General features: G+C 39.8%; 1 protein-coding gene across 1 annotated transcript; it reads left to right on the forward strand.

Annotated features, from left to right (window-relative positions):
* Window positions 1-1,572: 1,572 nt before the first annotated feature.
* LOC130455377 (uncharacterized) lies at window positions 1,573-11,455 on the forward strand. Its single transcript, XM_056804121.1, has 4 exons — window positions 1,573-1,829; window positions 3,425-3,520; window positions 7,540-7,623; window positions 10,409-11,455. Exons 1-4 carry the CDS (start codon window positions 1,644-1,646, stop codon window positions 11,093-11,095), a joined length of 1,053 nt encoding a protein of 350 aa, XP_056660099.1. The 5' UTR covers window positions 1,573-1,643; the 3' UTR covers window positions 11,096-11,455.
* The last annotated feature ends 10,708 nt before the right edge of the window (window positions 11,456-22,163 follow it).

The raw sequence follows: 22,163 nt of genomic DNA on the forward strand, positions 1-22,163 counted from the left end.
AGTGGAGAGTAGTGAGATGCCTCTGTAGTTGTCACAGGCTGCTCGTGCGCCTTTGTTCTTATATAGAACTACAATGGAGGCATCTCTGAGTTCTGGGGGCATGTCTTCCTCTTCCCATATGCTGGTCAGCACTATGTGGAATGCCTGAAGCACCTTTCCCTTTAAGGCCTTGTACACCTCAATTGGGATCCCATCTTTACCGGGTGCCTTGCCAGTACTCATTTGTTTAATGGCTTTTTGGACATCCTCTATTGAAGGAGGGACGTCAAGTTGTTCAATGGTGCGGTTTTGGGGGATCTGGACAAGGGCGCTTTGCTCGACTATAGAAGGTCGATTGAGAAGCTGACTGAAGTGTTCTTTCCACCTGTTACTGATGCCTTTTTTATCTTTTATGAGAGTGTCACCGTCAGAGGAAAGCGTGGGAGTGGTGGTAGGTTTTAATGGCCCATAGACAGTCTTGAGGGCACTGAAAAATTGTTTGTAGTTTTTCATATTAGCCAAGCACTGGATTTCTTCTGCCTTTTTTTCCCACCATCGGTCTTGCATCTTCCTGATCTCACACTGCACTGTGGCTTGGAGAGACTTGAATCTGTCCTTTTTAGGAGCAGAGTTTGGGTTATTTTGCCACTCCATAAAGGCTTTGTTCTTTTTGCTCAATAGGTCTTCAATAGCAGTGTTGTTCTCGTGGAACCAGTCCTGGTGGTTGCGTTGTTTGGGGCCTAGGACTGCCTTTGATGTTTCCTTCACTGCACTTACAAAAAGGAATAATGTAGAAATGTTTTGCAGGATAATACATGTCTAACCCATATTGAATTCCTTATCAGCTCCAGGAGAGGGGAGGGAGATTATATGGATCATATGACTTTGGAAATCTTAAGTGGAAATCTGTTAATAAAATAAAAAATTTAATAAAGAAAAAAGAACAAAAAATATTGGGCACCACACTATAGACTATTAGACCCAGAGAAAGGGAGTGAATGTCCAAGTTCACAAAGATAGTCAAGAAGAAAAGTAGGATAAGAATACACACAGGTGTCCTGATTTTGAGGGCTGCTCTTTTTTACCCCATGGTGCTACCCCTGCCCCCATTTATTATGAGGAGAAAGAAAGTCTGTGTTAAACATCTCAGTAAGAACCAGAGAAGCAAAGATCTTTAAGATGACCTTCGAGGTGTATCAGCCCCTCTGAAATGATATTCTACCAACTTGCATTCACATCTGCAAGTTGGATCCCCCCCCAAAATAGCTGCTACTTCTTCTAGAGGGTTCTATGCATCTGCACTCCTAAAACTATGGCAACAGTCATTTGTTTGGGGACTCTAAAGCACAGAATTATTTCCTCAGACTTGCTCAGCTCCCAGCCAGAAAGGATAGAGGAACTTTTCTGCCCCTTTCTCAAGTTCTCAGCAGCCCCTGGGGATTCTATGAAGAGGAGAGGGCTAGAACCCCTGAAGTTTTTGCAAAAGGAACCTCCACCCTTTTTCCAAGAAATTAGGCAACAGTTGCCTTTATGTTATGGAGAAAGAAAGCCACAGATGATACATCTGATCCTCCTCCCCTCTCCCACTTCCGCCCTCCAGGGCCCTTAAAAAACATATCTTGGAGGGCGAGTCAGACCCAGGCCCCCACGCCTGACAAGAAAAGATGGGGAGCCCAGGAAGGAGCCTTCTGGTGCTCTGTGTAGCCCTGACCATTGCAACACTCTCTGCTCAGCAAAGGAGGGGATTGAGTGACCAAGAAGCTTTATCCCTGTTCCTGAAAATCTACAACAGAGACTCCAGTGATAATGCCATTTTCAGGCTGCGGGAGTCCCAACCTGTCCTCAGAGAGGTGAGTCCCCATCCCACCTGTCCCCATCTCCCTAACCACAGAATTGGGGGGGGGGGGAGATGGACCCCAAGTTAAAGATGCAGACTTCTCTGCAGACCCAAGGGAAGGTTTAAGATCATGATGGAGGACACTCTGGGTATCTTGGAGGGGATTTCAATTGAAAACAGTTCTGGAGGGTTAGTGGTTAGAGCAGCTTCAGGTCTCCCCCAGGCCTCAGAACCTTGGACATAGTTAGGTGGCTCTGGGCTCCCCTAGAAAAGCCTCTTAGGAGAAGCAAGTTTTAAGTTGTGATTGTCTCCTTTTTTTTTCTTTTTTGGCATATTGATATCTTACTTTTGATATTAGGTTACCTTCAAAAATTCTCCCCTCATCCCTCTCTGCCCAGTGAGTTCTTGCCTGGTAACTAACACAAACAGATAAGCACAACCAATTGCTGTCAGTCCTGTCTGCTGGTGTATGTAAAAGTCTGTGCCCCTCCTTCTCCAGAGAAAGTAGAGATATGCATTTCCTCATCCCTCCTCCAAGGCCACAATTGGTCATTACTATTACGTAACATTAAGTTTCATTTTTGATTATTGTAATTATGTACATTGTTTACCTGATTCTGCTTATTTTATTCATCAAACAAATATCCTTCTGTTTCCTGAATTTCTTTGAGTGGCATTTTGAAGGAGAGGAGAAACATGGTTTCATAGGGACTTGGGCATGGGGTGGGGGATGATTTTTCAAAGGGAATGGTGGGTGCCAAGGTGCAGAGGGTGTCCAAAAGAGATAACAGAGATTATTGTGCCAGGTAGCAGAGAGTCCCCAGAGGCCCAGAGAGCTCATTCTAGCCTGGGAAAACAATACAGTCTAATAAATGCTGGGGGAAGAGGGAGTGTTCCTGAACTATCACCACCCTCAGGGATAGGTTCTACCCATGGGCAGAGGAAATGTCAGCCAGTATGGAACAAAAGCTCCCCACCCAAAAAATATCCCCTGTGACTTCCTGTGATTTCTGTCATTCCCCTTTGAATCCCTGTTCTCTGGGGAGGTAAGGTCTCTACTAAAGCACTGGCTCAATTGTACCTGCTACCCTATTTGGAGAAGAGGAATTGAGGGCTTTTCATGTTTTTTAGGAGGGTACTGTTAGAGGATGAATAACTTTGATGGAGATGGGGAGAAGCTTGAACAGTGGGTACAGTTAGAGAGTGCTGGTGTGCCATGGGGAGCAGAAGCAGGAATCATTTTGAGGTATTATAGAACTTAGATTTAAAGCTCGAAGGGATTTTAGAATGCATCTAGTCCAATTCATTTTACAGATGAGGAAACTGAGGCCCAAAGAGATATTTTTGTCTTGTCTAAGGTCACCCAAGAATTAAATGGAAGACCTGGGCTTCAAACCCATGTCTTCTTACTCTAAAACCAATGCTTTTCCTACTGTCCCACAGCACCACCCAAAAGGAGAATATTGGGAGAGGGCAAAGAAATTGGGGAAGTATGTGAACCCTAGGGGAGTCTTCAAAGATAGACTTTGTCTGTATCACATTGCCCAGGACCATCCTCACTCCTCTCACTCTATCCTTGGTGCTTTCCTTCAACTCTCTTCCTCCCAGGGTAGGACATTGACCTTGAATGCCACCATCCAGGAAACAAATTGTCTGAAGTCAGAGAATCGGAATCCTGACCAGTGTGAATTCAACGAACGTGGGGTAAGTCGTCTTTACTGAGCCTGGGATATCCTACCATATTGTCCATAACCCCCAAATAGAAATAAGGCCAGCACTCCTGCATCCAGGAGGACATTTTAGCTTAACCTTAAAAATGGGCAGCTAATCTCAGCAGCTAGTTTGTTATTTCATCTACTTTGGGGAGGAAAGAGAATGGTTTCAAGCAGTTGGGCTGGTAACAACTGTGCTGACTGAGCTGGGGATCTGATAGGCACTGCCAGTCACAATCTAGCTTAATTTAGTCTTTGTTCTAAAAGGAGTTGATTTTGAAGGGAACTCAACAAAGGAAAGGTCTCCTTTGCCTTCCATCTCAAGATTCTAGCTCCCATTGCCTAAAACTCACCCACTAAATGTAATTTGAACAATGAGAATGCCCAGACAGGGTCAGAAATTAATTTAGTATCAAGATCCTGGATGGAAGACATTATAGGGTAAGAAACCCAGATGCGATGACAATAGTACCAATAATTCACAATCATTTATTAATTTCTTCCTAACAAGCCTCTGAGAAAGGTGGTACAAAAATGATTCTCCTAATTTAAAAACATTCTCTTCATTTCCTAGATGAGGAAACTAAGGGTCAGCAAGGGGAATTAACTTAATCAAAGTCATATAGTGGATAAATACCATGGTTTGGATTTGATCCCAGGTCTTCTGACTCAAGTCTAACGCTCCCTTCATTGTCCCTCTGTACCCTACAATAGTGCTAGTATGACATTTGCTTGTTTGGCTCAGTTCAATATATAGGGAGAGGGCAGTCATTGTTGTTTAGTGGTGTCTGATTCTTTTTGATCCTGTGGAACATAATGTCCATGGAGTTTTCTTGGCAAAGATATCGGAGTGGTTTGCCATTTCTTTCTTCAGTAGATTAAAGCAAACAGAGGTTCAGTGAATTATCCAGGGTCACATTTGAACTCAGGTCTTCTTGATTTCAAAGCCAGTGCTCTATCCACTGAACAACCTAGCTGTTCCTCATGAGTTAAAAAATATATTTAAGAGAATGAGAATAACTCAGAATAGGTAAATCAATCACTAGGAGGTACTCTTCTTTATTAATCAACATTTATTAAGCACTGCCTATAATACCAGGTTCTCTGCTAAAGGCCAGAGATACACAAAGAGGCAAAAAAATAGTCCCTGCCCTCAAGGAGTTTACACTCTAAAGGGTGAGACAACATTCAAACAAATATATACAAAGCGGGAAGACACTGGATTTAAGAAGAGTTAAGGAAGACTTCTTGTAGAAGGTGAGATTTTAGTTGGAACTTAATGGAAGTTGACTCCCTCCTTGTCTGAACTATTCTGGACTCTTAACCTTTCATTAGACGACTATATCCCTACCAGTCATTGGAGAACAATCAAAGCTTGAGAGTTCTATTAAGGAATTACTATTCACTTTTCATTTTCTGCTAGAAGGCAGCTCTTCCCAGAGCACATGATGCCATTTTTTTTAGTTCATATCTAAGGATTATTAAAATATATTAAAATATAATATTTACTATAATTATCTTGCCTCTGCCCCCATCCTTTGGATTAATTTATTCTCTTTAGTTTCTCTATCTTCTATACCCAGTGAATCCATATAGGCAATGTCTGTACCACTTAAGTTTGAATATGTGTGAAGTTCAAAATGAAAATAAACAAATCCTCTGCTACTTTCCTTTGAAATAAGCATTCCTACCTTTTTCATTCTTTCCATTTCCTCCATGCTCTTTAAATTTTTTTTAATGTCTTCTTTTGTTACATAAAGGAAAGAATCGGAGAAAGGATTCCATCAAGGTTCCTTAGGGACAGAGGGAGTCAGAGAACCAAAAATTCTAAACACTCTGATTTCTAGGCAGGATTCATGTTAATTGTAATATGAAGTGAACTTTAGACAAAGATCAATTTGCAATATTTTCATCTCTTAAGGACAAATAGTACCATTGATGACTCTTCCTGTTTGCACTGGTGTTACCTAAACACTCCTAAAAGGTTAAAAATGAATCATAAATTATAGCTGTCCCTTTATAAAACCCTCTATCAAAAGAAGAATCTATTACTCTCCCCACTTGAGAAAGTACCTTTTATGGTGGAGTGGCCCCACAATTTTGTTTCCCTCCAGATCATCTAGATCCATGAGAGCTTAAAGAGAGAGAGAGACAGACAGAGACAGACAGAGACAGAGACAGAGACAGAGGCAGAGACAGAGACAGAGAGAGGAGAGAAATAATATTTCCCCAGGATTATACACATACTAACAAGAAATACCAGTTTGCCTTTCTACAGGGCTTTCATGATTTTCAAAGTATTTTATAGACATTATCAAATTCAATTCTCACAAATACCCTAAGTGGGAAGAAGTCTGAGTAGGTATAATGATTCCCATTTTTTAGAGGGAGTAATTGAGGCCTAGAAAAAATAAATGACTTGCCCAAAGTCACAAATCAGATTAGAGGCAGAGAGTATCAGGACCTCAATTTCTTTACCAGTGTTCATTCCAAGTTATCCTCAACCAGTCTCAGCCTTTAGGGAAAAGATACCACAGGAGGTAAAAGGAAGCATCCACCAGACATAAAACATGGAGAGGATGGGGAATGAAAGGGATTAAGTAAGGGGAGCTATTAAATTAGGAAGACTAAGGAACAAAGAGCCTAGGACTACTGAGACTACCAATATTATTTCCTGGGGATTTCCCTGAAATTCCTTCCTATTTCCTACCAGGTTCTCAGAACCTACTCAGTATTCTAGTTAACTCAGAAACCATTTACAGTCTTAGATTTAAATTTTGGCTTTTTCACTTACAACTTGTATGACTGTGGATAAGTCACTTAACCATTGTTGCTCTCTTTTGTTTTTCTTTTCTATAAAATGAGGAGAGAGGAGAATTATAGATGACTAGCAAGAAGAAGTCAACAATGGTAAAATGACTTAGTCAAATGAGAAGATTTATTCCAAATGCCATATAAATTTTATTTCTAAATAAGGCTCTGTATAATTTTCTAATTAGGGTTTGGAATGTTTAGTGGCTAAGACTAGATTTGAATCCAGATCTTCTCTACCTAGATCTAACACTCCATCTAACTTCCAACTATGACTAGTTAGTTGCTTCTTGGGTATGAAGTACTATAGAAGGCATACAAAAAGCTTCAATTCAGTCTCAAGCTATTAGAGATTAAGGAATTTAAGGGACTACAGTTTACAGCTACACTAAGACCTTTGGGATACCCTGTAAAATATCAGGGAAGGTTTTGATAATTATGATCATTCTTGGTTGATAATTTATTATATTTATTATTATTATTATACATTTATATGTACAAACACTAGAGAAGAGCAGGGTGATGAATGGAAAGCTGTCCATGCCCCAACACTGGTAAGCAGAAAGTCATATTTAGCATCCTGTCCCCTGCCATCATCTCCCTAGCATGCCCTGGGAAAAAAATAACCTATGCCTGGGTGTCAAGAATCTTTCAAGATGGCCTCATGAAAGTCTTGATCAATCAGAAGGAATTTTGTTGGTTTTTTTTTCTTGAAAACGTTTCTTGATCTCTTTTGTTTTTACATCCTCCTCATTTCCCAACATATCCTTTCCCAGTCCTCCACCTAAGGAATAACACTTTATAAGAGAGATTAAAATGGAATTCAGCAAAACTAATCAACTCAACTGAGCATGTCAGCCTATGCCTCATTGTTCGTCTTTAGTCCTCCCCTCCCTCAAAGAAGGGAAGTAGGTCCATAGCGTCTGGCCAAGTTTGGTCATTATAATTACTCAGCATTCCCTTTCCATTTTCATGGTTGTGGCCATTGTGCATGTCATTTCCATTTTTCTGCTTACTTTCCTCTGGATGAATTCATCTAAGTTTCAAATCATAAAACTCTATAACCCAAGCAGCTATTTGACCTAAGGAAGTGCCCCAGCAGGCAAGATGGGAAAAGTCAGGAGCATCTGATTCATTAGAGGAGCAGAGCCACTAACACTTCAGGTCCTTGTTTTTGGTTTTGGTTTTTTGTCCTTGTAGCTGGTGAGAGACTGCTCAGGAAAGATGTCTCCTGATCGACATCCCCTGTTGGTTGTCATCGTTTGTGACTCCGTGCCCTCACAGGTGAGTTCTTTCTAACCAGGTGCCTTAAGACATAAAGGAAGAGTATGGCCTTGAAACTGGCCTGTCTACCTCCCCTTTTCCCAAAGAGTTTCCTTTCTCTGAAGTCAAGAAGCAGCCTTGGGAAAGAGTGTGCAACTCTAACTTCCTGGGATATTTTCCCATTACTCCCTGAAGACCTACCTTGTAGAAAAGGGATCAAGCTTCTTTTACTTGACCCCAGGGATCACAAAGAGGATCAATGGGTTGAACATGTCAAGAATCAGATTTAGGCACCAGGAAAAGTGAGGACAAAAAAAATCAGGAAAAGTAGCCCAACAAATGGAACTATCAAAAAGTAGAAGGGGCTGCTTCAGCAAGCATTGAATTCCCCATTACCTAAGTTCTAGGTGACTCCTCTTGTCCCTTCCAGTACTGAGATTCTGTGTAAGGAATTTTCACCACAGCAAAAAAAAGTGGGAGAGAGACTGAGGGAGAGGGAGCCTGCAGGAAGGAGGATGTTCTATTAGGTGGTGGGACCTTCTGAAATCCCATTTCCTTAGGGTTTGCCTGTTCTATCTGTGCTTAAGGTAAGCTTTCACACTTAAGGTCTAGTTAGGACCAAAAAAGACCAATAAGTCAATAAAAAGACTCACCCTCTAATTCATCCTCCTGTTTTCTGGGCATTTCCATCCATTATCATGTGATCCAGTCCCTTTCTGGGGAGGAAAGAAAGACATCTCAATCACTAGGGCTTTCCTAGCACATAATAGATACTAAAATTCATTTTTCAGTTAAAGAAAATTGAAAGTTTCTGCTTGTCCTTGGGTGACAAGGGCTTCTTCCTAACAATTATAAGTCTCTTTCCTCTTCTCCCCTCCCACCCAAAGACATTATATAATATATGTACATATATATATATATATATATACATATACATATTCCAATTGCCTGCAGAAACAAATTTTTAACATTCATTTTCTGACATTTTGCAACCCAAATCCTTTCCTTCCTATTCTCCCTTCTCCCTACCCTGAAGCAGCAAGCAATATAATACAGGTTATACATGTGCTGTCATGTAATACAGATTTCCATCAAAATCATATTATAAAAGAAGGCAAATATCACACGTCCAAGAAAACACTCTTGAAGGAAATAAAGTGAAAAATGGTTTGCTCCATTCTGCATTCAGACTCCATCAGTACCTTTTATGGCAATGGATAACATTTTTCATCATGGGACCCTTGGAGTTGTCTTGGATTCTTGCTTTGTTATCAGTAGTTAATCATTCACAGTTCATCATCATACATTATTTTTTTTTATTTTTAAATTTTAAATTTTATTTTATTTTTTTTGGTTACAATACTCACTTTATTTCCCTCCCTCCCCTCCACCCACCCTTCACACAGCAAATATGAAATTTCATTGGGTATTATTTGTGTCCTTGATCAGAACCTATTTCAATGACATTGTTTGGACTAGGATGTTCATTTAGAGTCTACCTCCCCAACCATATCCCTTTGACCCATGTATTCAAGCAGTCGTTTTTCTTCAGTGTTTTTACTTCCACAGGATCATCATATATTATTGATGTTACTGTGTACAATGTTCTTGTGGTTCTTCTCACTTCACTCTGAATCAGTTCAAACTTTTCTGAAATTGTTTTGTTTGTCATTTCTTATGGCCCAAAGTATTCCATTACAATCTCCTTCTTCTTCTTGACTGTCCTAGGATTGATTGTTTTGCCCCAGGAAGTCTCCTAAGGTCCCTCCTGGCAATGGGCTACCATGCTAAGGTTTCACTTGAAGGACTTGGATTATATACCTAATCTACTCTTTCTGGACCATTTTTCCCACTTTCTAGGACTTCTCCCTTGACACCAAGCCCCAAGATCTCACTCCTTCCCTCTTACTCCTATCATTCATTCAGCAATTTTTTCAAAGCATGTTAAAACTCTGCTCTCAGAAAAGGGTCTGAGATCAGTCTTGGATCTGCTCATTGTGGCTGTTGGTTTCTTATCTCTGTCTTTGGATTTAGTGACCTGAGTTCATGCTGGAGAATGAAGAAAGGAGCCTATGCCCTCTAAAATCAGAAGGAATTTTTTAAATTTAAATTTTATTGCTTAATTAAGAAATTTTTTCCATGGTTACATGATTCATGTTCTTTCCCTCTCCTCTTCCCACCCCCTCTAATGTAACCAACAACCAATTCCACTGGGTTTTATATATGTCAGTGATCAAGATCTATTTCCATATTATTGATATCTGCACTAGGGTGATTGATTAGTCTACATCCCCAGTCATATCCCCATCAACCCATGTAATCAAGCAGTTGTTTTTCTTCTGTTTTTCTGCTCCCACAGTTCTTTCTCTGAATGTGGATAGCATTCTTTCTGATAAATCCCTCCAAATTGTCCTGGATCTTTGCATTGCTGCTAGTAGAGAAGTCCATTACATTTGATTGTACCACAGGGTATCAGTCTCTGTGTATGATGTTCTCCTGGTTCTGCTCCTTTCACTCTGCATCACTTCCTGGAGGTCGTTCCAGTTCACATGGGCAGAAGGAATTTTTTTAAGTAGAATATTTTTAGAGGAAATTTTACTAAATCTAGGCCTCTAATCTGTTCTGCCTGTGAGTAAGGAGACCTGGACATTCAGGACACTAGGCCTAGCCTCAGCCACACGCTGATAGTCCTCAGCAATTTGAGCAAGATCTCCAAGACATCCTAATATTCCTGCATACCTGCATACCGAGGTTTTCTGCCTTCATGACGACAGAGCTACTATTTGTATGCTTCATTCTTCCCCAGGTCACTCAAAACCAGGATGTACTGCAAGTGGCAAATCTTAACAGTCATGGAAAACGAAAGAGAAGAAGTTCTACAGAAGGAGATGTGTCATTAGATGCCTTTCCAGACACTCAAAGGAGGTTTCCTCGTTCTATATTTCCTAGGTTCTTCCCTAGACCTAGGCCTATATTTAGGCCCAGACCTGGCCCCAATTTGCCTGGCCCTCCACCTGTCCGTCCACCTGTCTTTCAGCCTGTCTTCAATGTCGCTCCCCCTCCCCCATCCCCTCCCCATGGCCCTCGGATTAGCCTCAATTTGCCTGGCCTTTCATCTATCCCCAAAGCCCCTCCCCTTCCCCCTGGCCCTCAGACTAGCCTCAATTTACCTGGCTTTCCATCTATCCGCAAAGCCCTTCCCCTTCCCCCTGGCAGTTGGACTGGCCTCAATTTGCCTAGCCTTCCATCTATCCCCAAAGTCCCTCCCCCTCCCCCTGGCCGTCGGCGTGACCCCAATTTCTCCAAACTTCTGTCTGATGTTTTGTCTGACCTCAATTTACCCGACCTTCTGTCTGGTCCTTGGCTTGGCCCCAATTCACCTAGCCCCCCGCCTCGCCCCAATTCGACCAGCCCACCGCCTGGCCCCAATTCACCTAACCCTTCTCCTGGCCCCAATGTCCCTGAACCCGAGACTGATTCTGACTTCCCCTGACCCCAGCCTGGCCCCAATTTCCCTAGATCCTAACCTAGGCCTGATTTCTTGGCTCTTTGCCTAGGCCCATCTTTGGCTAAGCTCCCCATTTAGATTCCTGTCTCATGCCCAGAATGCCATATCTAGCTTAGGCCCACTAAACTTGCTTCTTCAATGAGTTCCAAGATTTGAACCCACAGATCCAGTACGACAGGCCAACCAATATATATATATATATATTAATAGGAACCAAATGCAGTAAAAGAAGCTCAAAAATCAAAAGAAGAGACTGGATTGTGAACCATCAAAGGGCAGGGACTTTTAGAATTTTATTGTAGTACTCCAAGCAGATAGCAACTGAATAAAAGCTCTTTGATACCAATAAGCATTCTACTAGCCTTTTACCTGGTCTTCCTGTCTCTCTTGAGTTCAATCTCTCCTAACCACACAGACAAATCAATTTTCCTAAAGTGATATAGGAAGGAAGAAAGAAAGGGAAGAAAAAATAATTTTTTTAGCATCTACTATGTGCCAAGCACTGTGTTAAACACTTCATAAATATTTTGATCATCACAATAGCCCTGGGAGGTAGGTGCTGTTATTATCCTCATTTTACAGTGGAGGAAACCGAGGCAAACAGAGGTTAACTTGCTTACGATTACACAACTAGTTAAGTGACTGAGGCTGGATTTAAACTCATGTCTTCTTGACTCCAGGTCCAGCATGTACCACAGAAGAAAAAGGAACAGACTTGAAAACAAAAGATCTGATTTCTAATGCCAGCTTTGTCCCTGTGTAACATTAGACAAGAAAATGAACCTTTCAGGGCCTTCATTTTCTAAGGCCCAAGTTTTCTTGTAAAAACAGCAAGTTTTTCTTTAAATTCTCATCCAGATATAAAACCTGATGTCTCCCTCCCCTGCTTAAACACTTTTATTGACATGGCTATGTAAAATCTAAACTCTTTATATGGATTGAAGACCCTCATCACTTTATATTTTACTATACTTTTCATATTTATACATATCTTATCTCCCTGAATGGAATATAACCTCCTTGAGGGCAGGCTGCTTTATGTGTTGTCTTGCCATGGCCAATGTCTCTGGCACATAATAGACAAAAAAGAAAATAATAGACAAAAATATTAGACATAATAGACAAAAAAAAAAGAGGGAGGGAGGATGGACTGGAGAGGGAAGAGATCTGAGTCAGCATGACCATTTCAGAGGTTATTCCAATAGTCCGGGCTAGTGTTAAGGTCCAGGATTTCACCCGCCACCAAGGAAAACCCATAGACAATGCAATCAGGCAAAGGGCCATTTATTGAACTAGTACACACTAGTGGGAACTCAGGTAAAAGAGTTCCAAGTTGCTTCTGAGAGGCTGCGCCTTAAGTACTCTCCAGCATGTATGGCCCCGCTTCCAGCCCCTTATCTGCTATATACAATTCTTGGAATGTTGCTGGCATGTATGGCTCCCTCAGCCCTTATCTGCTACCTACTATTCTTGGGACCTTGACAATTTTATGTTATTGGGGTCTTCTTGGCCTTTATCTGGTACTCACTGCAGCTGTGGTCTTTGGCATATTTATGGTTCTGACACTCCCAAGGTTAGGCAGCTCCCTGTTCAGGCCTTCCTGATCTTCCAAGGCTGGGCATTTCCTGCTCTGGCCTCCCTCACTAGAACACAGGATTTCAGGGGAAAATATAGATGCTATAGAGGGAGATGCTATGGAGATGAAATCAAGAGTTGGCAAGTGATTGGATTTGTTGGACAAGGGAGAGAAAGAAGTTGAGGATCTCTCCAAGGTTTCAAACCAGGGTGACTAGAAGGATGGTGATACTTTTAGTAGAAAGCAGATAGGTGGCACAGTGGATAGAATGCCAGACCTGGAATCCAGAAGACTTATCTTCATGAGTTCAAATCTTGTCTCAAACACTTACCAGCTGTGACTCTGGACAAATCAATCTTGTTTACATCAGTTTTCTCATCTGTAAAATGAACTGAAGAAGGAAATGGCCAACTACTCAAGTATCGTTGCCAAGAAAGTCCCAAATGGGATCACAAAGAGTCAGACATCATGAAGGAACTGAGCAAGAATACTTAATGCAAATAGAAATGTTTAGAAGTTGGGTGGGTTTGAAGAAAGAATATATTATATTTTAGACTTAAGATGTTTCTAGGATATATGGTTCAAATGCCAAATAAGTAGTTAGTGATGCATAGCTGGTTCTTAGGAAAGAGACTAAGTTTAGTTAAATAGATCTAGGACATTACTAAACCAATGGGAGTTAACAAGATTAGTAAGAGAGACAAAAGAGAAGAGAGTGTTGATTCTAAGTATTGATTCTAAGGGTTAGAAGGTAAGGGTTTAAAAAAAAAGACAGCTGCACTAATCTACTATTGGTAGAACTATGCATTGACCAACCATTCTGGAAAATAATTTGTAATTATTCTAAAGAAATAACTTAAAAGGTTCATAAACTTTGATCTAATGATCCCACTGTTTAGGCTTAAATGACCAAGGATATCAAAGTTAGAAAAAACAGTCCCATATACACCAAAATATACATAGCAGTTGGCATAAAAAAAACAGAAAGTCAAATAGATGCTCCTCCACTAGGGAATGGCTGAATAAATTTGGGCAGCTAGGCAGTGCCTAGAGAAAGTACTGAGCTGGAATCAGGAGGACTCACCTTCCTAAATTCAATCTGGCCTCAAACATTTACTAGTGTTACCATAGGCAAGTCACTTATTCCTGTTTGCCTCTATTCCTCATCTACAACAATGATCTGGAGAAGGAAATGAGCAAACCATTCCAGTATCTTTGCCAAGAAAATCCAGAAAGGATCTCAAAAAGTCAGATATGACTGAACAATAATATTTAAAATATTTGATCAGTGTAGTGACCAACCAAAACTCTAAAGGATAAAAATGAAAGGTTATGCTATATGCTCCCTGACCGGGGAGTGGGAAGAGAATGGTGATTGATAGACCTATGCTGAATATTTTTAGACATTGAAAATGTGTGGATTTGTTTTTCTTGACTATGCTTATATGTTAAAATTGTGCTTTCCCCCTTTTTTTAAATTTGGGGTAGAGGGAGGGGAGGAGGCAGCAAAAGTTCAGACCTCTGAATACTCTTCCTTACCAATTACAAACTAAATGCTCCTAGGGGACTGAAAACCAAACCTAACAACAAGACAGAGCCAGGGAACCATCTTGCTGGACTCAATTCAAAAGGTACACCCCCCCAAAAGCCAGAATTCGAGAACACTTGGCTTTAAGGGTAAGGAAGAAGGAAGGTCCCAGGACCCCTCCCACACACACACCTAGAGTGCTAAGCCTCCAGTGGCTGCCAGAACCTCTGGGCAGGCAAAGGCGGTTATCTAGAGGGTGTACTTTGCGGGCAGGGCAGTGCCAACCTCAGAAAGTGGAACACAGGGGGTGGGGAAGGAGCTGTAGAGGGAGCGCAGAGCAGGCAGCCTGGTCACAGCAGCGTAGACCCTCCATATTGCTCCAGCCTTCCAGGAGGTTTTGGCCTCAGAGCACATCCAGCCCAATCCAGCTAAATTTAATTCCATCAATAGTCTTCAGGGGTCAGGGAAGCTCAAGTTCCAACACCCCTCCCCCACAGACTTCTGAACTCTAATCCAATCAAAAGCCTCCAGAGGACAGGGAAGCTCAAGCTCCAACATCCCTCCCCCACAGACTGCACCGAGAGATCTCCTGACAAAGCTCCAAGAGGGAAAACTGACAGAAAACCCTAAAACCAAAAAAAATGAGTGGAGCAAGAGCACAGACAACTGCAGGGAGTAAAAAAATGGATAAATATAAGCAAACAACAGTAAAAGAAAAAAGAAATTACAATTGACGGCTTCTATACAGGCAATGAACAAAGAGCAAAAGAACAGAGGAGGAGGGATCATCAAGCAATAAAACAGAAATCCCAGCAAATTGGATACAGGCTTTAGAAGAACTCAAAATGCAATTCAAAACACAATTAAGAGAGGCTGAAGATACTTGAGAAAAGAACTTTAAAACTAAGATAAATCATCTGGAAACAAAAAATAGTGTCTTGAAAGCCAAAATCAACCAGCTTGAAAATGAGGCAAAGGAGATGAAAGATGAGGCAAAGAAGACAAAAGATGAGACAAACGAGATGAGAGATGAGATAAAGAGAATGAAAGATGACCTCCAAAGAAAATCAGACCAGAAGGAGAAGGATGACCAAAAAGTCAGGGGTGAAATTCAATCTCTAAGAACCAGAATACAACTAGAATTAAGTGACCTCACAAGGCAGCAGGACACTATAAAACAAAACCAAAAGAATGAAAAATTTGAGAAAAATATGAAGCATCTCATCCACAAAACAAAAGATTTAGAAAATCATTCCAGGAGAGACAACTTAAGAATCATTGGTCTACCAGAAGACCATGACAAAAGAAAAAGGCTGGATGTCATAATACAGGAAATTATCCAAGAAAACTGCCCTGTATTCTAGAACAAGAGGGAAAAGTGGATTGAAGGAATCCACAGATCACCTCCTGGACTTCATCCCCAACTGACAACACCCAGGAATGTTATAGCCAAATTCAAGAACTATCAGTCCAAAGAAAAAATATTACAAGCTGCCAAGAAGAAGTCATTCAGATACCATGGAACCACATCAGGATAACACAGGATCTGGCTGCATCTACCCTGAAGGACAGAAAGGCATGGAATATTATATTCTGGAAAGCAAGGGAGCTAGGTCTACAACCAAGAATCAACTACCCAGCAAAACTGACTATATTCTTAAAGGGAAAAGAATTGATATTCAACTAAATAGAAGAATTCCAACCATTTGTAAAGAAAAGACCAGACCTGAACAGAAAATTTGATGCCCAAACACAGAACTCAAGAGAATCATCAAAAGGTAATTTAAAAGAGGGAAAAGAGAAAACCAAACAAAAAAAAACTTTTTTAAGAGACCCAATAAGTTAAAATGATATGTATCCCTATAAGAAAAGAGGTCATTGGTAACTCTTAAAAATTGTTATTATCACCTGGGCAGCTAGAAGAATTATACTTAGAGGGAACAGTGACAAACTGTATAGGATGAAATGACAAGACATAAATATGTATATATATATATATATGCATAAATACATGTGTGTATATGTATATATATATATATATATACAATTAGAGCTAAAAAAGAGGTTAATACTAAAAGAAATGGGAAAAGAAACAAAAGGGGGTAAATTTATATGTTACAAAGAAGCTCATGGTGGGAGGGGGTGTGACAAGGAAATCACTTTAAAAGACTGATATATATTAATTTAAGGTCGCCAAAGTATTCAGCTATGTAATTCCTAAATGAAAACTCAAGTCAGCCATCAGCCTTTTATAGAGTTTAATTACAAACAGGAGGAAGAAAGGAATTAGAGAGAGAGAGAGAGAGAGAGAGAGAGAGAGAGAGAGAGAGAGAGAGAGAAAGGGGAGAGAAGGGAATAGGGCTTAAATACCCCCTCTGTTTCGGCTGGGCCAAAAGGCCCAAGCCCTTAGATAGCTGGGGCAAAGAAAGGAGATCAGTCCCTATTACTCACGTGACCAAAATGGAGAAACAGTCTCCGGGGCCTCCACCTCCAGCTTCCTTCAGAGCAAGCTTCTCAGAGCACCTCTCCAACCACTCAGAGCCAAAACTCTCCAACCCCCCCCCCCAGTCCTCAGACCCCTCTATCTTTAAGGAAACCATCCAAGTTCCCTCCCCTCAGTTCTCACATCTACCAATCACTGTCCATCATTTTCCCTGTGCCAATGGTGGCTCTAGTTTAACCCAGGACCGCCCAGAGGTCTGTGGCTTTGCACATATCTGTTGGAGGTCATATTCTCAAATAATTAAATCTTGATCTTTTGCTACAGCCCTTCCTAAATCCTGTTACCCTGAGTAGGGTAGAGATTGGAATAATTAAATTTTGATCTATGTTGCAGCCCTTCCTAAATCCTGTTAGGACTGAGTAGGGTGGAGATTGCAATTTCCAAGACTTGGTTCTGTCATTCCAAGTATCTCCATTGTATCAATTCTAAAATCAATCATGACTCAAAGAAATTCCTGTTCTATGCTTAAGCATAGGTCAAAGTCCTTTCCATTGTTCAGCAAAAGGTTTCTGTCCTAAAGTACTCTTAACAAGGGAGGAGGAGGAACCTCCCATGCCAATGGGGTTCACATTCCAATAGCCAAGACCCACTATCAATAGGAAATTTTTCAAGTATGAAATTTCCCAATGGTGAAATTTCCAACATTTATAAGTCTAAGAAATTTTAAGGTTTACAGGGGAGAACATCAATACACTGGAAGGGTAAAGAGGTTGGAGATAGGAAATACTCAATTCTTATGTGCATTAAAATTGACCCAAAAAGGGAAGAACAATCCAATGCACTGGGACAGAGAATAGATTTGCGCCCTATAGGGGAATAGAAGGGTAACAAATGGACTGGTGGGGAGATAAGCAGTAAAAGGGAGGGAGAGGGTAGGGAGGGTAGTTTTAAAAGAAATATAAGGGTAGGAGTAAGAAGGGAGAGGGGTAGAAAGGGAAGTAAAATAAGGGTGTGAAATAGGGAGACTGATTAAAAACAAACATTGGTGTAGAAGGAAATAGTGAAAGAAGAAAAGGCAGGACTAGGAGTAGAAATCAAAATGCTGGGAAATACATAGCTAGTAATCATAGCTCTGAAGGTGAATGGAATGAACTACCCATAAAATGCAACTAAATAGCAGAGTGGATTAGAATCCAAAACCCTACCATATGCTGTCTGTAGTGATTAAAATAGTTGTGGCCTTAAACTGTAAGAGTTAAAATAGTGGAAGACTTGATTTGTGGCAGCTAAAAGAGTGGATGAGTAAGTTGTGACCGCAGAAAATATGTTTTCACTACAGTATCTTGTTTCTAAATCAATATATAAGGTGGTCGCCAGGGAAATATTCCAAATTATGAATATACCCAAGTCAACTGGGTTTTATAGAGAATTTAATTAATAATACAATGAGGAATTTAAAGAAAGAGAGAAAGAGTAAGAAAGGAATAAGTATGAAGGGCCTTAAGCCAACATGGCCTAGACCTGAGTTTTAAGAGAGAGAAATCAGTCAGTCCTTAATCACTCACCAGAAAATCTGTCCAAGCAAGGATTCTAGTGACACCAGGCCAGCATCATCTCAGCTGCCTTCACCAGCTCAATCATCAATCTGAATGTCTCTGAATGAATCTGAGCTCCTATTTAAAGGGAATTTTCTCCTATGTCACCTCCCCTAGGTCCTTATATCTACCAATCACAGTAGATGTTTTTCAAAGGACAGACCATTCTTAGTCCACACCTAAGAAGGTGTGGATTTTTAAGTAATTCACACCAGGAAAGCTCTGAGTAAGTTTCTCAGCTCTTTGTTCCTTGTAAATTCACAAGTTGCCTGACCTTTATAGGTATAAGTATAGGTACTTAGCTTAAGAACTTTTTGCCTTATTATAAGTATGGGTTTAAGTACTTTTCATTGTTCAGAAAAGAGTTTACAACTTTATCTTCCTCTAGGGCACACTTAAGTAGGGGTGGAGTAGAGGTCTCACATTCCTGATCTAAGTAGAGTTCACTGCCCAAATGGGGAATGGTCTTAATCCAATCTTATGAAGTAGGGTCTGGGAATTTTTAAGGTTCACATCTCTACAAGAAACACACATGAGGAAGGTAGTTAAGCATAGGGTGAAAGTAAGAGGATGGAGCCAAATCTATTGGGCATCAACTGATAAAAAGAAGGCAGGAATCACAATCATGATATCTGACAAAGCCAAAGTAAAAATAAATCTAGTTAAAAGAGATAGGGAAGGTAATTACATCCTGATAAAAGTCAGTATAGACAATGAGGAAATATCAGTACTCAACATGTATGCACCATGTGAACCTTAAATTACTCCACCCTACTTAGTCTAGCAAAAATCAGGAAATTGTGAATTTAAACTACTCCACCCTATTTAGTCTAACTAGATCAGGAATATCTACACCCATACTTAAGGATTAAGTATTCAGGAGGATGGCTTATGACAGACATGTGCTAGCACACAACAAATCAGAAACAACTGACAGACCCCTGGGCTGTCCTAAGTCAAGATTAAGCTACCATTGGAACATGTGATATGCAGGAAAGTAATGTAAAACCATCTATATATTTCATATCACTTCCTATCTCCAGCCTCTTTTGCAGAGGAGAGGTGGCTGGTGGCAGCGTGCTGAATGATGGCATCTTGGCATGGTGGCTGCTATTTATCCAAGTTTAGTGGTGAGTTTTCCTTGATACTTTCCAAACACTACCCTCTAGAAAGCCTCTAATCTTCCCCAGAGACTTCATTGATGCAGGACTTTGAACTCCCCCTGACACAGGCCAGGCAGGAGGAATCCTATAACATCCTCTCTCTCTTCATCTTAATTCCTTTCATCTATATTAATTAAACCACCATACATTTCCAAGCTGAATTGGGTATTTTATTGGGATATCCCCTGGTGAACAAAAATTAATTAAGATTAGTTCACAACCCTAAAATTATCATTACAACCAAATGGTATAGCATCCAAATTTCTAGAGGAGAAACTAGTGGAGCTCAAGGATGAAATAGATAGAACAACTATACTAGTGGGAGACCTGAACCTTCCTCTATCTGAACTAGATAAATCAAACCAAAAAATAAATTAGAAAGTGGTAAGAGAAGTAAATGAAATCTTATACAAATTAGAGTTAGTAGATATGTGGAGAAAAATAAATATGGACAAAAAGGAATACACCTTCTTTCCAGCAGCACATGGTATATTCACAAAAATTGACCATGTATTAGGGCATAAAAACATTGCAAACAAGTGCAAAAGAGCAGAAATAATAAATGCAACCTTCTCAGATCACAATGCAATGAAAATAATAATTAGTAAGGGTATGTGGGGAGGTAAGTAAAAAATTAATTGGAAAGTAAAGAATAGGATTCTCCAAAACTGGTTAAAGAAAAAATGATAGAAACAATAATTTCATTGAAGAAAATGACAATGATGAGACATCCTTTTAAAAACCTATGGGACGCAGCCAAAGCAGTACTCAGGGAAAAATTTATATCCTTGAGTTCATATATTAACAAATTAGGGAGGGCAGAGATCAATGAATTGGGCATGCAAATTAAAAAACTAGAAAGGGAACAAATTAAAAATCCTCAGATGAAGACTAAATTAGAGATCCTAAAAATCAAAGCAGAAATTAATAAAGTTGAAAGTCAAAGAACTATTGATTTAATAAATAAGACTAGAAGCTGGTACTTTGAAAAAACTAATAAAATAGACAAAGTACTGGTCAGTCTAATTAAAAAAAGGAAAGAAGAAAATCAAATAAACAGTATGGAAGATGAAAAGGGAGACCTCACCTCTAATGAAGAGAAATTTAAGGCTATCATTAAAAACTATGATGCCCAATTATATGGCAACAAATATGGCAATCTAGGTGATATGGATGAATATCTACAAAAATATAAATTGCCTAGACCAACAGAGGACGAAATAGATTACCTAAACAACCCCATATCAGAAAAAGAAATTGAAGAAGCCATCAAAGAACTCCCTATTAAAAAATCCCCAGGTCTAGATGGATTCACAAATGAATTCTACCAACCATTCAAAGAACAACTAATCCCAATATTATACAAATTATATGACAGAATAAGCAAAGAAGGAGTTCTACCAAATTCATTTTATGAAACAAATATGATACTAATCTCAAAGTCAGGCAGGTCAAAAACAGAGAAAGAAAACTACACACCAATCTCCTTAATGAATATAGAAGCAAAAATCTTAAATAGGATACTAGCAAAAAGACTCCAGCAAGTCATCACAAGGGTTATTCACTATGAGCAGGTAGGAGCCATACCAGAAGCGCAAGGATGATTCAATATTAGGAAAACCATGCACATAATTGACCATATTAACAAGCAAATTGACAAAAATCACATGGTTAACTCAATACATGCAGAAAAAAAACTTTGACAAAATAAAACACCCATTCCTATTGAAAACACTAGAAAGTATAGGAGTAGAAGGGCCTTTCCTAAAAATAATGAACAGTATATACCTAAAACCATCAGCAAACATCATCTGCAAAGGGGATAATCTAGAAGCTTTCTCAGTAAGATCAGGAGTGAAACAAGGATGCCCATTATCACCTCTATTATTTAACATTGTACTAGAATCACTAGCAGTAGCAATTAGAGAAGAAAAAGAAAATGAAGGTATTAAAATTGGCAATGTGGAGACCAAGCTATCACTCTTTACAAATGATATGATGGTCTACTTAAAGAGTCCTAGAGAATCAACCAAAAAGCTAGTGGAAATAATCAACTTTAGCAAAGTTGTAGGATACAAAATAAACCCACAAAAGTCATCAGCATTTCTATATATCTCCAATACATCTCAGCAGAAAGAATTAGAAAGAGAAATTCCATTTAAAATCACCCTAGAAAATATAAAATACTTAGGAACCTATCTGCTGAGACAAACACAGGAATTTTATGAACACAACTACAAAACACTCTCCACACCATTAAAACTAGATCTAAACAATTGGAAAAACATTGATTGCTCATGGGTAGGATGAGCTAACATAATAAAAATGAAAATCCTACCCAAAATTATCTATTTATTTAGTGCCATACCCATTGAACAACCAAAAAACTTTTTTTTACTGAATTAGAAAAAAGCATAACAAAGTTCATTTGGAAGAACAAAAGATCAAGGATATCCAGGGAAATCATGAAAAAAAAATGTGAAGGAAGGAGGTCTTGCAGTCCCAGATCTCAGTTTTATGTAGTCAAGGCACTGCTGTAAAGGCAGGGCCATTAAGGCAGAGCCGTAAGGGTTAAAGCCTCCTCTTCTCCCTGCTTGGGCTGCATAGTCAAGGTCATGGGTTGAACTATGTACGACCTGCCCAGATGCATGCTCAAGGTTGGAATAGTCAGCAGAGGGAGGATTGATAAGGTTTGTGAGAAATTGTGAGAGACTCTGGGAAACTTGCTTCTCTGTCTTTGTTTGGAAT

This window comes from Monodelphis domestica, chromosome 7, assembly GCF_027887165.1.
Source record: "Monodelphis domestica isolate mMonDom1 chromosome 7, mMonDom1.pri, whole genome shotgun sequence".
NCBI classification, from domain to species: domain Eukaryota; kingdom Metazoa; phylum Chordata; class Mammalia; order Didelphimorphia; family Didelphidae; genus Monodelphis; species Monodelphis domestica.

What these genes read in the sequence shown, in the direction of transcription:
- LOC130455377 (XM_056804121.1), top strand. Translation starts at nt 1,644, where the DNA reads ATGGGGAGCCCAGGAAGGAGCCTTCTGGTGCTCTGTGTAGCCCTGACC. An exon ending in CCCAACCTGTCCTCAGAGAG is followed by an intron (nt 1,830 to 3,424) that starts GTGAGTCCCCAT and finishes TCTTCCTCCCAG; the next exon opens with GGTAGGACATTGACCTTGAA. An exon ending in GTGAATTCAACGAACGTGGG is followed by an intron (nt 3,521 to 7,539) that starts GTAAGTCGTCTT and finishes TTGTCCTTGTAG; the next exon opens with CTGGTGAGAGACTGCTCAGG.